Source organism: Manis javanica, chromosome 8, assembly GCF_040802235.1.
Source record: "Manis javanica isolate MJ-LG chromosome 8, MJ_LKY, whole genome shotgun sequence".
Classification (NCBI taxonomy): Eukaryota; Metazoa; Chordata; class Mammalia; order Pholidota; family Manidae; genus Manis; species Manis javanica.
Window position 1 is genome coordinate 112,738,219 of NC_133163.1, and position 15,200 is coordinate 112,753,418.

Genomic DNA, 15,200 nt, shown 5'->3' on the forward strand with positions numbered 1-15,200 from the left:
TCTGTGGACATGTTAAAACCATAATAATGAATAAATATTTTGAGGGAGGTACTTGGAGGCTATGCAGACCTCCTGTCTCCTTAATATTCTGCTAATTCCAGCATTCATCATTACTGTGGTGATCTAATCTAGTCCTTTTTAAATGGAGACAAATGGGTCAAAAAATGGAGGCTCTGAGAATCAGATCCATATGGTCACCAGCCACTCTCACTCTAGTTTCTAGGAGACAAGGGAAGATTTATGATTAGAGTATCTTACCCTAAGAGATAGCAATTAAAAACGCACTTTTGTCCACTTCAAACAAAATATCATGCTGTTTTAATTAAGATAGTGGCATCAAATAGCTGAGGTAGAGAATAGGGAAAGTGAAGGAGTAGAAGAAAAGCAAGTTTCCTACAATTGTACATTCAGTGGTTCATTTTACATTTCAGTAGTCATTCACAAGGAGTAAAACATCAAAGACTTACTTCTGCCCTTAACTGCTGCTGTTCCATTGCAATGATAGAGGCCTGGGGACTGGTAGACATACTTTCCTCTGGCTCTTTAAAACCTGGGGCATTCCCCACATCTCCACTCACAAAACTTAGAACATTTTCAGTCAAAGTGTGAACTCCCAAAGACTTGGTAAGATCAAAATCAGACTCAAAGGAGTAAGAGGAGTTGCACAACCAGTCTCTGCTATGTTTCAGGCGAGCCCAAGAGTCACTCAGGGATTCCAATTGACTGTGCATAGGACCTACATACAAACAGAACAAACCTGCATCAATGACAACCAACTAGAGCATAAATTCTGAAACTATATGAGGACTAAGTGCTGCTACCATACCAACTGGTGAAAAATGGATACTCATGTTTGAATACATGCATGCATTACGTGAATTTGAGCAAAATGCTTTGGTAAAAACAACGAACAAACAAAAAGTAGAGCAATATGAGAAAATAAAAGGAAAGCCCTGTTTGATGGACCAGTGTCTCTGTAAGCGCTTTAGCAACACGCTGCCACAAGAAAAAGAAAGGCAGAAGCTGCTCTCAAAATGCTTCGCTTAAAATGCTCTGCAGTATTAAACCAGACCATCATTTATGAACAGAAAGGAACTAGACATTTAGGACACTGCTGGTAAGACCTACTAGTAATGGAACTTCATCTAATTTAACATAATCATTGCAAAGAATAAGTGAAGACGCACAAAGTGTCTACATATCTGCAATGAAACATTACCAAAAAATGAATCAGAAGGGCAAGTAAACTTACACAAAAAGGAGATATAAACATCACCCTTTGGGTTTCATTAATATAAGGAACACTTTCACTGTGTCATATGCATATTTATTGCAGGTTGTGAAACTCCTATATAGAGGAAGCAAAGTTTCACAGACAAGAATATGTAAGATTTACTGTAAAATGTTCTCTATACTGTAAAATGTTACCAACTGGTATCACAATACTTGCTAAATATAATACCATTAGGTTTGCAACTGGGTATTTTCTAGACTAAAATATTTGTATTAGACAGCAAAAATGTTAACATGCTTGAACAAAGCAACTGTCCAAATCATACACCACTATTAACTTTAAATAAATATATAAATGGCCAACTGCTACAATTTTTGACTTTTTTAATTTAATTGATCTCAGGCACACAAATTAATCATAATCCTTGGCTCCTGATACACTCTCATCATTGGTCCATGAATAGCCTGATTTTGCATTTATGTCTATAACACCTGTGAACACAAGAACTAGAAAACTGACAGTAACTTGTATCTATATATCTATCTGTTTCTCCTCCAACCCATCTCTCCCTGTATCCTCCTACCTAAAGCTTTCATTATCCCTAAGCTTGGATTTATTATTCCTTTACTTTTATTACTGTTAAATATTGTTTTATCTTATATGTATTTCCAAAACAAATAATGTTTGGTTTTAGTTGTTGTTGATTTTATAAAGAAGTATCATTTCTAGAAATCTTTTTGCACATACTCTTCATCAATATCATATTGTTAATATTCATTTATTACTGCATGTAGCCATGGTTCATTTGTGTAAAATATGTATTACAAAAATTATATTTGTTACATAACAATATGGAAAAGATTTGGGAAGAGAACTACTTAAACACTAATGCCTACAGAGTAAACAAACTAACACAACATTGATTAAGTAACTTGTTTTTAATTATTATATTGTTGTCAGTAAAACCCCAGGACTTGAAAATCAGACACAGTAATTTATAACAGGCAGCTACATCATAAAGTAACTATGAAATAACTTACATGCAGTCTACTAAATTTAGAATGGCAAGGAATATATGGTTTATCTGCCTTTCTTGTTTTAGCAAGATTTTTTAAGATTAAAAAATGCCAAATTTTCAGTTTTACTGAAAATGAAAAATAACCAATCTGAAAATTTCCCCAAATTATAGTGAGTATTTTTTTCATGAAAAGAATAAAAATCCAAAGAATAATGTCATGGATACATACTGTATTACATTTAAAATGGTATTTAAAGAATAATGCAGGGGCTAAAGCAAAAAAAGAATCAGTTTCCATTTGCTTACACAACCCAAATTCAGAATCTGAATTTTGCCTTAACCTACTATAGTTCCTGTCTCTTTGCACTAAGCTTGTTTGTTGAGTAATAAAATTTTAGAATAAAAAGTTCTTCTGTTTACCAATACTTATAAATTACTTTTCAAAATGAAAATAAAATGTGCAATGAGCTAGTGCTAGAGCCACAGAGATAAAAAGAGACCTTAAAAATCATTTAGCCCAATTTCTTTAACTGAGGAAATAGAGACTCAAGGAAATTTATCTACTAAATTAATAACACTATTCCTTAAATTTATAGAAGGTCATCTTACATATTTCAGTTTTTGATCAACTCACAAATCACTGATTTCTGGAAGTTTCAATTGCCTGCCTACAAAAAGGCTCAATTGTGAAGAATCTACAAACAGTGAATTGCCTCAATACGTAGTTCAAAATATTGTATGGAATGGCTGGCCAACCCCAAAATTAAATCCTGTCTGCAACTGAAAGCACAGGTCAGCAAACTTTTTCTGTTAAGAGCCAGATAGTAAATATTTCAGGTTTGGTGGGTCATGAAGACCTCTGTTGCAACAACTCTGCTGTTATAGTGTGAAAGCTGCCATACCGAATACATAAACTAACGACTGATACTATGTTTCAAGAAAACCTTATTTACAAAAGAACTATGGAAGGCCAGATTTGACCCATTAGCCATAGTTTGCTGACCCCTAATTTAAAGCATGCAACTTATCAGATGCATGACGCAAACAAAACACTGCAGTAATAAAATATAAGAACAAGTATGCTATCTGAGAGCATTAAAATAAATAATTATAACCAAAATATTTAGGCTGACATCAAAAATACTTTGAAACATAAAAATAGCATGGAAATGAAAGATGAAAGAACTTAAATTCATAAAAAAATTATTAACAACCTGATAACTTTGGTTTGTTCTATATTGTTTTATCTGAATGCAGGAACTGTCGGAAAAGCATATCAAAAGCTTCTATACAGTAGTTTTGGCTAAGCCCAATTCTTAGTTAATATTAATTCAAAGTCACCTACTGTAAAAATAAAGTCCGACAAGAAATCTTTGAGATTGTTTACTTGTCCTTACAACTTCGGTTCTTAAATGGAATTTTCAATATGAACATGGCAGAGCTGCAATACATACTTTATAAACCATAAAATATGTAGGCAAGCTAAAAGGGGAAAAAAATTAAACATGCCATCATGTACTTGCTTGAAGCTCTTCTTTTTTCTGGGGCTCAACTGGCCAAAAAGGAGTAAATACACTACCACACAAGAATCAGAAGACAAAAGGAGAAATTTGATACAAAAGACAGCATTTACATTTGTTCTTCTTTGTATAATCTAATTTGAAATGCACAGATAAAACAGCATTTCACCCAATACATGTTATACCATGAAACACACACGTTGATAAATGTTTTCAGCATTATTTTAGCAATAAAACCCTAACACTGTATTTAAAGACTTTGGAAGGGGATGTCAAGCCAAACAGTATCCTAACTATTAAGATTTCTGATGTTCCTTCTTAAATTGTTACTTTGGTATCCCCACCATTTTTTCACTATATCAACTTCAACTTAAATATGAGAACTAAAGATATCTGCAAAAAGATATCATCGCTCAGTGAAGGAAGAGCTCAGTGCTGCACAACTACAGTAAATCTTTAAAGTATTTATCAAAGTACCAAAATATCAACACATTTAACAAGTTTTGATAAGAATTCTGATTGTCTATTAGGAGAATTAAACAAGCTAACTAATATATTTAAGGTTATTAGAACAATGCCTGGTATATGGAATAAACAGTTTATAAAATACAAATTTCATAATACCTCTGAGGTACTAAGCAGAAATGTTTCATCTATCTCTTTTTAAAGTAACTGATGACATTTTTGGTTTTAGAATTTGACTTTGATGCCTCTAAAGAGCTGAGTAAGTTGACTAAACTAAATTTATTTGCTCACTCTGCTCTACTACCCCTTCCTACCATATTTGCTTTCTTTGACCAAGAGCTCAGACCAACTGTGGAACATTAACTGGAGTAAGTGGAAAAGAAACAATCATGGTTCAACAGCACAAATCCTAGTATCCCCAAGCCAACAGTGGAATTACAGGCCCCAGGCCCTCTCCAGGAGTAGTCTTTTGAGGCATAATAAGAACAACTGAAATGTATATACAACCATTAACTGTCACTGATACATCCACTTATATTCAGTAAACATAATTTAAACACTTATCTGTAATCTCTCTTAGTAGGCTTTTAATTACTCAGGATCACCTGAGACTAATAAAAGCAAAAGCTATGTGAGGGAAGAAAGTTTACATTTATGTATCAAAATATTATAAAGGGATAACAAGCATATATTAAGAATTCTACTTGGCTAGACATCTGCTTGTCCTTCATAGCTCAAGTCAGAATCAGAACACAGTTCTGGCCCCAAACAGTACTCAGACTTGGTAGGTTCATTTGTCCAACTAAAAATAGGTATATTCTGGCTTTTGGCATGTGGTCCATATTGACAATAAATAAGGAAAAAATAAGGTGGTTTATTTTACTATCATTTAAAAGCAAAACAGAACAAACAAAAAACCCCACTGTGAGCAGAGAGAAAGATATGATTTTTAAAAATTTCCTTTCAAAATACAATTTCCTAAAAGTATTTTCAAAGTTAATTTGTTTTGGAGGAAATCCATTATAATAAAATAAATGAAACTATTAAGTGCATATTTTCATTGCTTATCCACAAACTCTAGGATTCATGAGATTGAAAACTTTATTTTTGCTGCCCTTCCTAAAATAATATTGTCTGTTTTTTTGTTATCTATTCCTAGGAACAAAGCCATTACCAAAAATTTTCTCTGGGAACATTAAAATGTAATTATCACTAGAATAAACTGGTACCATATTAAGTGATATCATGAAATTTCCCTAACTAGTTTGCCTGCTTACTGTAACTTCCTAAATGGGTAAATTAATGAAAAAAAAAAATCTTTTCCCAGGAGATCCTGTGTTTACTTTTCTGTTTTCAACAAAATAAAGTTATATTTAATAGATTTTGGTACTAACTTGAGCTTTTTGGAGAAGGTGGTTTATCTGTGAACAAAATTAACAAAAATAACTCTTCCTAAGTAATTTGTACTAAAATTCTTAATTCAAAGGTAAAGATGCCACTTTGTCTTATTCCATGGATTACTTTGCACATGCTGATGTGGTTAGCAGACTGAACTCATTCGTATTTCCACAAGCATTGATAAACATTTGAGAGAAAAGAATAATTTTAGCCAATGGATCATCACTTACAAATATAATGAGTATAGTAGAAGTTCTTACACTACAGGTTAGATCCCTTAATGCTGCTACTCAATAAGTTTGGAGTCATCTTGTTTCTAGCACCAAATGATATGCATTTATTAATATAACAAATTTTAGCAACAATATTCACCTGAGCTAATTAGGAAGGTAAATCTGTTCCAAAAATTTTATTTAATTCCTAAGTCAAGTGGTTAAGGAAAAGGATATTCTGGCTAATTATGGCACATGAATTACCAATTTTCAATGTATTAGAAAACTTAAAAATATATACTACATATTATACCAAACATCATTTAACTTCTTTGATATCACAAATACCTTATAATTTTTTTAGAAGCCCAACAGCTTTGATATGTTATAGCCTCAAAAGACTTTTCAACAAAAAAAGCACCAGCTCCAGTTCTTATTATTCCTAATATTTCAGCATAATTACAGTATAAAATACTGCTGTACTTTATTCCATAGAACATTCCTTCTAAGTTACAAACACAAAAATGAAAAAATTGTATGTGTATTTCTTCGCCTCATTCCTCAGTTTTCCCATGGATCTGTTTTTCCCTATGGGGGGAACCTAACATCCTGCCAAGGAAGCTATCAAGAGAAGGATTTTATTCTGTCATATAAAAGACTTGATATCATGGAAAATTTTTGTCCCCCACAGGCTTTTTGAAAACTGCCATTAGCAGCAATTTTTTTTTAACATTTCACATTTTTACAACCACAGTATAAATGAGTTTAATAAAGGTATAAAGGTGTCAGTTAACAGAGAATACTTGGAGAGTTTTTACTTATCCCTGGATTTATAATATCTAAAACTGTGGCTCTTTCCATTGGTTTGTACACATAACCAAGTGTTAACTATAACAAGTGAGCTTAACTCTTTTTTTTTAATTGACATATAGTTGATATACAATCTTATACTGGTTTTAAGTATACAACACAGTAGTTCAGCAGTTACCCAAAAGAGCTTAACTCTTGATGGCATTCTAAAATTGTCCTTCATGGGGAAATTTAAAGAAATTGTCAGTGCATCTCTTATATGCTTTATCCTAGGAGGCAAAGAGGGGGGAAAAAAACTAGGAACTTTCAGTTTGAAAGTGTATATGTAGTAAAAAGTGGGTGAAAATCACATCCTGTAATACCACTTAATTAAACTATAGCAACTGTAAATAACAGTGTAAAGCACTGCTTCTGGGGTTTATAGGACTTTCAAAAAGTAAAAACCCATAACAATGAGAAATAACTGATTAACTACTAGACAGTCTCAAATTTTGAAAGGGTGCATGCATATTTTAAAGGGAATGATCTTCTCTTTAAATCTTCTAACAAAATGTTTCTCAATTTTTTTGCAATAATGTTTCAATGACAATCAGATCTAGATATCAGATACAAAAACAGCTACTTAATTTAACCAGTTATTTCTTAATACTTACCTCTCTTTCTATGAGATGATGCCAAATCCAAATCAACATTTCGTCTTCCACTCTATTTAAAGTTAAAAATAAATAATACATTTTAGTTGTAAGAAGTATTTTAAGATTAAGATTTAATAGAGTATTAGAATAAAAATATCAATATAATTATAGCAATGTGCCTATTTAATCACCAGTCAAGTCAGACTAACAAAAACTTTCCAAAACCCTACTGAAAACACCCATAAGAAAGCCTCCAGGCAAATAACTCTGAGATACTAAAACACTAAGACAAAGTGTACATTAATTTATATTGTAAAGTAGCAGACAGTTTTTCTTTGTTGTCGCCTTTCTTCTTTGGCATCTTTGTCTTTCATCTTCTAAACACAGTATGATCTTATTACAAAGCCCCTGCAGCAAAGTTCTACTTTCCAAAATTACTACTTGCTCTACCCGTACTTTTCATTCTTTTCAAAACTGTCATTAGCCTTGGCTAGGTGTTTAGAGGAAGAGAATCTTGATGATGCTACAATAATAAAAAAATAAGTCCCAGGAGCTTTTTCAAAGATTTTAAGATGTTTCTAAAAATCTATTAAATGAAGAAATCTCAAATGGATGAAAGTGCAGACAGTTTAATAAAACAGTGAAGGCTTCCAGGAAGAAAGGAAATTTATGGGGTAGGGGTAGGCAGTGGTGTAGACAACTGTCTACTCTGTTCATATATACAGCCAACCATAAAAACAACAGATGACTTAACTTCATGCATAGGCTTGGCATTATGGTCTTAGCAATTTCAATTGTTCTCTATCACACAATAAAAAAATTAGTGGCAAAGAAGAAAGGTTGCAGAAGTGACAAAATACATCTGTTTAGGAAATGTCATCGGTGAAAATCTTTGCTTGGTCATACATATAGACACATGTACCCACAATGTGGACAAAAAAAATTTTGTCTTAAACACACACACACCAGAAATAAGTATATTCTCAGTCTATTTGGTGCTGGACAAAATACCAAATGGTTGTTAAAACAGCTCATGAAGATACCACTGTGTCATGCAGTAACACATTTTTATCCCACAGTATCTTTGCCATGAAGGCTCATGGAAGCTATTTATCTTCTGGCCTCAGAACCAAAAATATGTTTCCCTTGAACAACCTCATTTGTTTTTATCTTTTAGACACTAAATCATGGAACTCATTATAGTTTTCCTGTTTGGTGGCCCACCTCTGGGAGAGCATCACAGGGTATGTGCTGAGGTGTACAAACCCTACCCAGGGCTTTATTTTCTTCTTTAAGCTTCTTTCAGCCCTAATTTTTTCACCTAATTTATCCTTTTACAAAGTACTAATTTTTGTACACTAAACCAAATTCCTTGTGAAATGAGGGGATTAAGGAATAGATTAAGACAGTGCAGTGAGAAATGTTGATGTATGACGACTGTCAATCAAATAGTTGTCTTAATTGTTTATACTTAGGTTTCTATGTTTACTGAGACAAAGTGGATAATATATCATATAAAACTCTTTATGAAAAAAGGTTAAAAGAAAGATTTAGCATTAAGCTGGCTACCTTCAGTTATTTTAAGAAAGCATTTCATTTACTAACAATTCAGGATAAACGAAGTACTACTAGATATCAAGGATATGAACAGAAATCCTAAGTGTCCTCAGACAGAAGGGTAATGAATTTTAGCTGGAAAAACTCAAACTGCCTCCAGTGTTTGTTTACTCCTCCTCATCTGTAATAGGCTCTCCGAAGCTGAAGATTCAGCCCAGGGCTCCCCTCATCTGCAGGAGAATCTGCTCTAAGTTCTTGTCTTTTCCACCTTTTACGACACTAAGTATTTCAAAAGGAAAGATGATAGAGAGTCAGTATTTTTCAAAAATGTGTTTATTAATCTTTTTAAAATTCTGTAGATAATAAATGAACAATCTTGGCAATTAAATCCAGGCTCAACCCACTTCCACTGACCTGTCTTCTCATTAGTTTTGAAAACATAATTTTCAAAATGTTTTAAATTGTATAACCAAACTTGCTTGTCACAACAACCCCTCTGTGGCAAGTGTAACAGGTAATATTATTCCCTGTTTCAAAGACAAAGAAGCTGGGGCTCACAAAGATTAAGTGTCTTGCCCTAAGAGTAAATAGTTGGTCTTAAGCGTATTGTGACTAGGTCAGATTTCATTGTTCGTTTCCAAAAAGTATGCCACTTTAACTACATCTATCCTTATCTCTTCTTTTCATTTCAGTTCAAATGATTTATGATCATTTACAGTATGTAAAGCATATTGTAGGAGATAACCAGGGGCATTAAAAAAAAACCTAGATCTTCTAAGAGGTCTAGTGGAAAGAAATACTAATAATACATAAATAAGTCCAACATGAGACAAACCATTAACGTTTCATTAGAGGTACTAACAAACTGCCATGGAAATAACAGTCACTGAGTAAACTGATCTTGGGAAAGCTCTCTTAGCCAGTACTTGAGAGACAGGACTTCATCAACAGTACCCAGGAGAAGAACATTTAAGGCAACAATACTTAAGAAGAGGCTCAAGAGGTATGTTTGGGGTCTGGCATAATGACTCCTAGGGGCAAAATGTAGACTATCACAAGGGAAAACTGGCTCTAAAAATAGGCAGGCAACATTTTTCAGAATCTTTGATTCCTGGGTAGGCAGTACAGTCACTGAGTTTTCTGAGCACGACGAGTAGATGTATGTTGCTGTTTTCAGAGCTCTAACTCTGGGAGCAGTGTCTCAGGGGAGGGACTAGAGAAGGTAGGGAGATCAATGTCAGAAATGCTAGTCCAGGCAAAGGTAAGAAGGGACTAAAATAAAGGGTAGAAAGGATGGAATGGGCACAGAAATTTTACCAAAATAAATTAGACAGTCATTCATTCATTCAAAAAATATTTACTGACTGCCTACTATGTGCTGGGCACTATAAGTGCTTGGGATACAGCAGTGAATAAAAGAGCAAAAAGTTCTGTCCTCAAGTCACTTATACGCTACTGCAGGCTAACAGAAACTGATAAAGATAATAAATAAGTAAATTATGTTAGGTGCTGTGGAAAATTAGAAAAACACAGAGCAATGCAAGGCAGGCAGGGAGCAAATACATGAAAAGGAGGGTAAATTGCAATTTTAAATAGAGTAGTTAGGGCAGGCCTCACTGAAAGATAACATCAGAACGAAGGCTTAAAATGAGGGAACGAGCCATGCAGACAACAGTATTCCAGTCAGAGGAAACAGCCATGTAAAGAAAGGCTCTAAGGGGAAGTTGTCCGGTAGATTCATGGAAAAGCCAAGAGGCCAATGTAGCAGGAGTCATCCAGGAGAGTAGGAGAAGAGGAACTCAGAGAGATAGTGGAGCTGGGATATGTACGCAGTCTTGTTGCAGGTCTCTGTAAGGACTTAGGCATCTACTCTTAGAAAAACTGAAGTCACTGGAGGTTCTGAGTAAAGAAGTGACATGATGTATGTTATAAAATTAACACAGATTTGGGAGACTAGATAATGAGACTGGTCAGATTGGAAAAATAAATGGACAGAAAGGAATCTCAATAGACTGCAAGACTAGGAACATGAACTGGAAGTGTGAAGACACCAATGGGAACGAAGAATAAAAGGAAAAGAAAAAACATCATGATAAAATGAAACTTGTTTGAAGACACTGTCCAGCTTTCCACAGAAAAGGAATCTTTTATGCTTAGAAGTTTCTTTTAATCAGTAAATTTTTGTTTATATAACACTTTATATTTTCCAAAAATATTTTCATACCCATTATCTCAATTCACACAATAGCGGGCTTTCAGAGGTAAAATGGAGCTTGTAGATCACTCAGTCCAAAAAAACCACTGTTTCTGTTTGAGCTGTCATATAACATGATCAAGGTCTCACAGCTCTTCAGCAGTAGATCAGGGCTAAAAACCAAGTCTACCACATTGCCATAAATAGAATGGGCACTACTATCCTCACAATACACAATGGGACACTAGGCCCAGAGAGATCTTGTAGCACATGTAAGATTCACACACAAGGCAGAGGAATAGCCAAAATAAAAACGCAGCTATCGACTCCAAGTCCAAAGCTACTCAAATAAAAGCAATCTTTTAGAAAGTTTTCACTCTATGATTTATTTTATCTGTCACCCTATAGCACATCTTACTTCCAGCTTCTGATACATAAATCGGCATTTCACTTGTTAGAATTTTACCTTAAATGCCTGCAGTCCAGGGCATGAGGCTTTTTTTGATAATTAACTGAAAGGTACTAGAAGATTTTCAGTACACAAAATATAAAGACTTTTGTATTACATATATTATTCTAGTGAAATGTAGGACATAGACTCAAGACAAGAGGTAGGGAACCAATCTGGAGGCTTCTGTACTAGTCCAGGCAAAACAGAAGGAAAGTTTGAAACAGAGCAGTGGCAGGAGGGATAGAGAGAACACATTAGAAACATATTAATGGTAAAATGTTCAAGACTTGATTAACTGGATTGTGCAACAAGGGTTGCAGGGACCAGGAAATAAGAAAAAGTGGAGTCAAGGACAAACCGAAATCTTGTGGCTGGGTAGTTAATAGTACCACCTACTAAGACAGGGAAAATGAGAGAAAAAGGTGGGGGGGAAAGACAAGTTTATTTTTGGATAGGTTAAGACAGGGGTAACCTGACATGTTTGGGTGGAACACCTATCAAGGAGTCAGATGTATGAATTTGGAGTTTAGGAAGAAGTCAGAGCTAAAGATAGAATTCTGAGAGTCATTAACATATAGGTGGTAAATATCTATACAATATAGTTATCTCATTTCTCTTAAGAGTTCTTTTTAGAAGGTTTTTATGTTTAAAGCAAATGTATATTTACCCTAACCAAAGCCTTATGTATCTACATCTTGAAAACAAAAATCCTTCTTTACTGAATCTAGTTATACCTACCAGTGCATAACCCTCTTCATCTGATTCAGGCTGAGACAAATCAGATTCACTCCTCGATTTGATCAGTCTATAATTTGGACTTGCGTGGACTAGCCGGCTCTCTGCAGTAAGACTTTCACTCCTGTCTCACATGCACAAAGAAAAGTTTTTCAATTTGGGACTGTTAGTGAACATAAAATTGAATGGAACTAGCAGCATAGAGATAATACACACACACACAGTGAGAAGTAATTAACGTCTGTCGATGGGAATTCCTCTTTTCATCTAAGCACAAAGCCCTTCTCAATTACATCAAAACAATTTGCATGCCAGTACATTACAGAGAGATGCAAGTAACTTCATGTTTCTCAACTACTGTTGTTTATATGTATGAAAACTTGTGCTGCATCATTTAATCAGAAGCTTACATTCCAAACTGAATCAGTATCACTCTTTACATTATTTTAAATTCATGCTAGTCAATTTGTATTTCCTCCTCCATGTCTGTATTAATCTCAGAAGAATACCATAACTTTGAGAATAAACCATTTCAATGCATAAAGTAACAAGGGAGGAGAGTAGTGTTTTAAATTTCTAGTTAGTCCCACCTGGTCATAAGTCCACCCCCTTCAGAGGTACTTGCTGAAGGCTGTTGCAACTGTCCTTCTTCCCTTCGCTTCTGAAGCTCATCAATCACAGGACTTACTCCTAATATTAACAGGGCACACCGATGGATCACGGAGTTGCAGGCAGCAGTGTACACATCCTGACCCTCAGGAAGGTCTGTGCTGACCCTTCGCTCTTGCTGAGACTGAGGGGGTGGATCATCAGCTCGAGCCCCAGACCCTGCCCCACTGTTCATTCTATCTCGATCCCGGCTACGAGCTACTTCACGGGCTGAGAGGAAACACTGAAAGATTTCTGTAACATGCAACACAAAAACAAGGTCTTAACACATGGGGAGAGAAGAGCAAAGAAAATAACAATAAAAATAGTCAAAAAGTTTGGACCAAAAACTTACTGAAAGAGGGAAAAAATATTTTTTAGACATTAAATACAACATAGTAACTAAATTAAAATCATTAAAAATACACGTAAAATACTAAATTTTTCATAAAAATTACAATAGGAAATACTCATGCCTTTATGGAATTCAGATTTGGTTTATTCTATTTCTATACTTTTATTAATGAGTTAGATCAGTGGTTTTCAAAGTGTGGTCCCAGACCAGCAGCACTAGTATCATATGGGCACTTATTAGAAATGAATATTACTGGAGCCATCCCAGGCCTTCTGATTCAGAAGCTCTAAGCAGGGAGCCAGCAAACTGTGTTTTAACAAGCCCACCAGCTGATTCTGAAGTCCACTGAAGTTTGAGAACAATAGGGTTAGATCAAAATAATTGGCTATTTCTGGAATGCTCACGACCTTGGTATGAAAAATGTCAAATTACAAAAGAAAGAAGTGAAATTTAAGTTGCATTAGTCATAATGAAAAACTCCCTTTCCCCTTCCAAAGTCCCTATTAATTACTAATACTTACACTTTGCTATATCTTGAACACAGTAAATAAACACAACCACTAGAGGTATTTACTGAAACAGCATGTAGTTATAATCTATGGCCAAGACTGCCTCCAGAGTCAAATGGCATCACCAGGAATGTCTGATGACAGCCCTTCCCAGTTAACAAGTGTTAAAAGTCAATGGGTTTAGTAAGTTTTTGACGTACCTAACAAGGTAGATACTTTACAAGAGGAAAACAATTGTTTGCTCAGATTTGGAGTGAAGATAGAATTCTTCATGGGGAACCCAGGCAGAAAAGTTAGTAAAATACTAAATTCATCTGTTAATATAAAAGTATAAACTTTAAAAATAGATCTGTATATTTTATAGAATTACTATACTTTCAGTAAGCTGTTGAAAGTCCCTTATTTCTATAAAAATTAAAGCAATGAATTCCAAGTCCAGGGCTGGAAATCAGCTTAAGGAATTTAGAGAATGGTCACTGGAACTGGGAAGACCTGATTCTAATTCCAGCTGCTACTAACAGTGGCACACAGTTTTGCCTCCTTAAACCTTTGTCCATTTTCAGTAGAGTAATACTAGAACTCATTTCATAAGATTGTTGCAAGGATTATGATTTAATCTACATAGAAGCACTGAACCAGGTCCAGCATATGAACAGTGTAAAAAATGGTAGGTAGTTTAACAATCATTACTGCCTAGATAACTATTATGCTTTCTTTTACTGTAATTGATGATTATACTTGTTACAGTGTTTTCCCCTTTGACCTTTGCTTTTAGGAGTTTCTAAATTAAGTTTTAAGTTCAACTGCAAAAAACTCCTTCAGCCTAGTTTTTTTTTAACATTATTATTCTCCCTCCCCATTTCCAATCCCCCTTTCTCCATCTGGACCTTAACTTTACCCTCTTGTTTTAACAGTTTTTGGTCTTGTTTTGAGCCACCTTGAAGTCATTTTTAGAAGTATGCAGAACACAAATAAACTGATAATAAAGTGTCAGATGATTGACAGATAGACAATCCCAATACCAAATTCATAGCTAGCCATAATGTTTTAGGCTACAAAGCAAATACACACTTTAACTTGAAATAACCAAATCATTCAAAAGATAAAAACATGTTTAAAAAACTTTGATATTCCTCTTTAAACATCAAAATGATTATTTTTAAAAACTATCTTTAGCCTTGGAAAGTAAAAGTATGAAAAGTGTTAATCACCCAGACAACAGAAATCGCATGTGAATTCTCACTCCCTACTGAAAACAGCATTGTAATCAGTGTGTCAAATTTATAATGGAAAATATTTGGGCTCTCCTATTAATCATAGAAAAGGATTCTCTTCCTTACCACACAGAGGTCAGCCAGGCCAATGGGCAACCTAGTACCCTCCTAGAAAATATACTCTGAATGACCTTATCCAATGGGTCACGGGTGTCATTTTATGCCTGAGACTCAGTGGAACAGGT

General features: G+C 34.5%; 1 protein-coding gene across 1 annotated transcript in view; it reads right to left on the bottom strand.

Moving 5' to 3' along the window:
- The window catches only part of HERC1 (HECT and RLD domain containing E3 ubiquitin protein ligase family member 1), a 202,244-nt gene that overhangs the window by 89,798 nt on the left and 97,246 nt on the right, over window positions 1-15,200 (bottom strand). The window contains exons 23-26 of the mRNA XM_073211953.1: window positions 12,820-13,132; window positions 12,233-12,353; window positions 7,311-7,362; window positions 468-736 (exon numbers count right to left, since the gene is read on the bottom strand). Coding sequence (XP_073068054.1) covers window positions 468-736; window positions 7,311-7,362; window positions 12,233-12,353; window positions 12,820-13,132 — 755 coding nt within the window. The remainder of the gene's footprint in view (window positions 1-467; window positions 737-7,310; window positions 7,363-12,232; window positions 12,354-12,819; window positions 13,133-15,200) is intronic.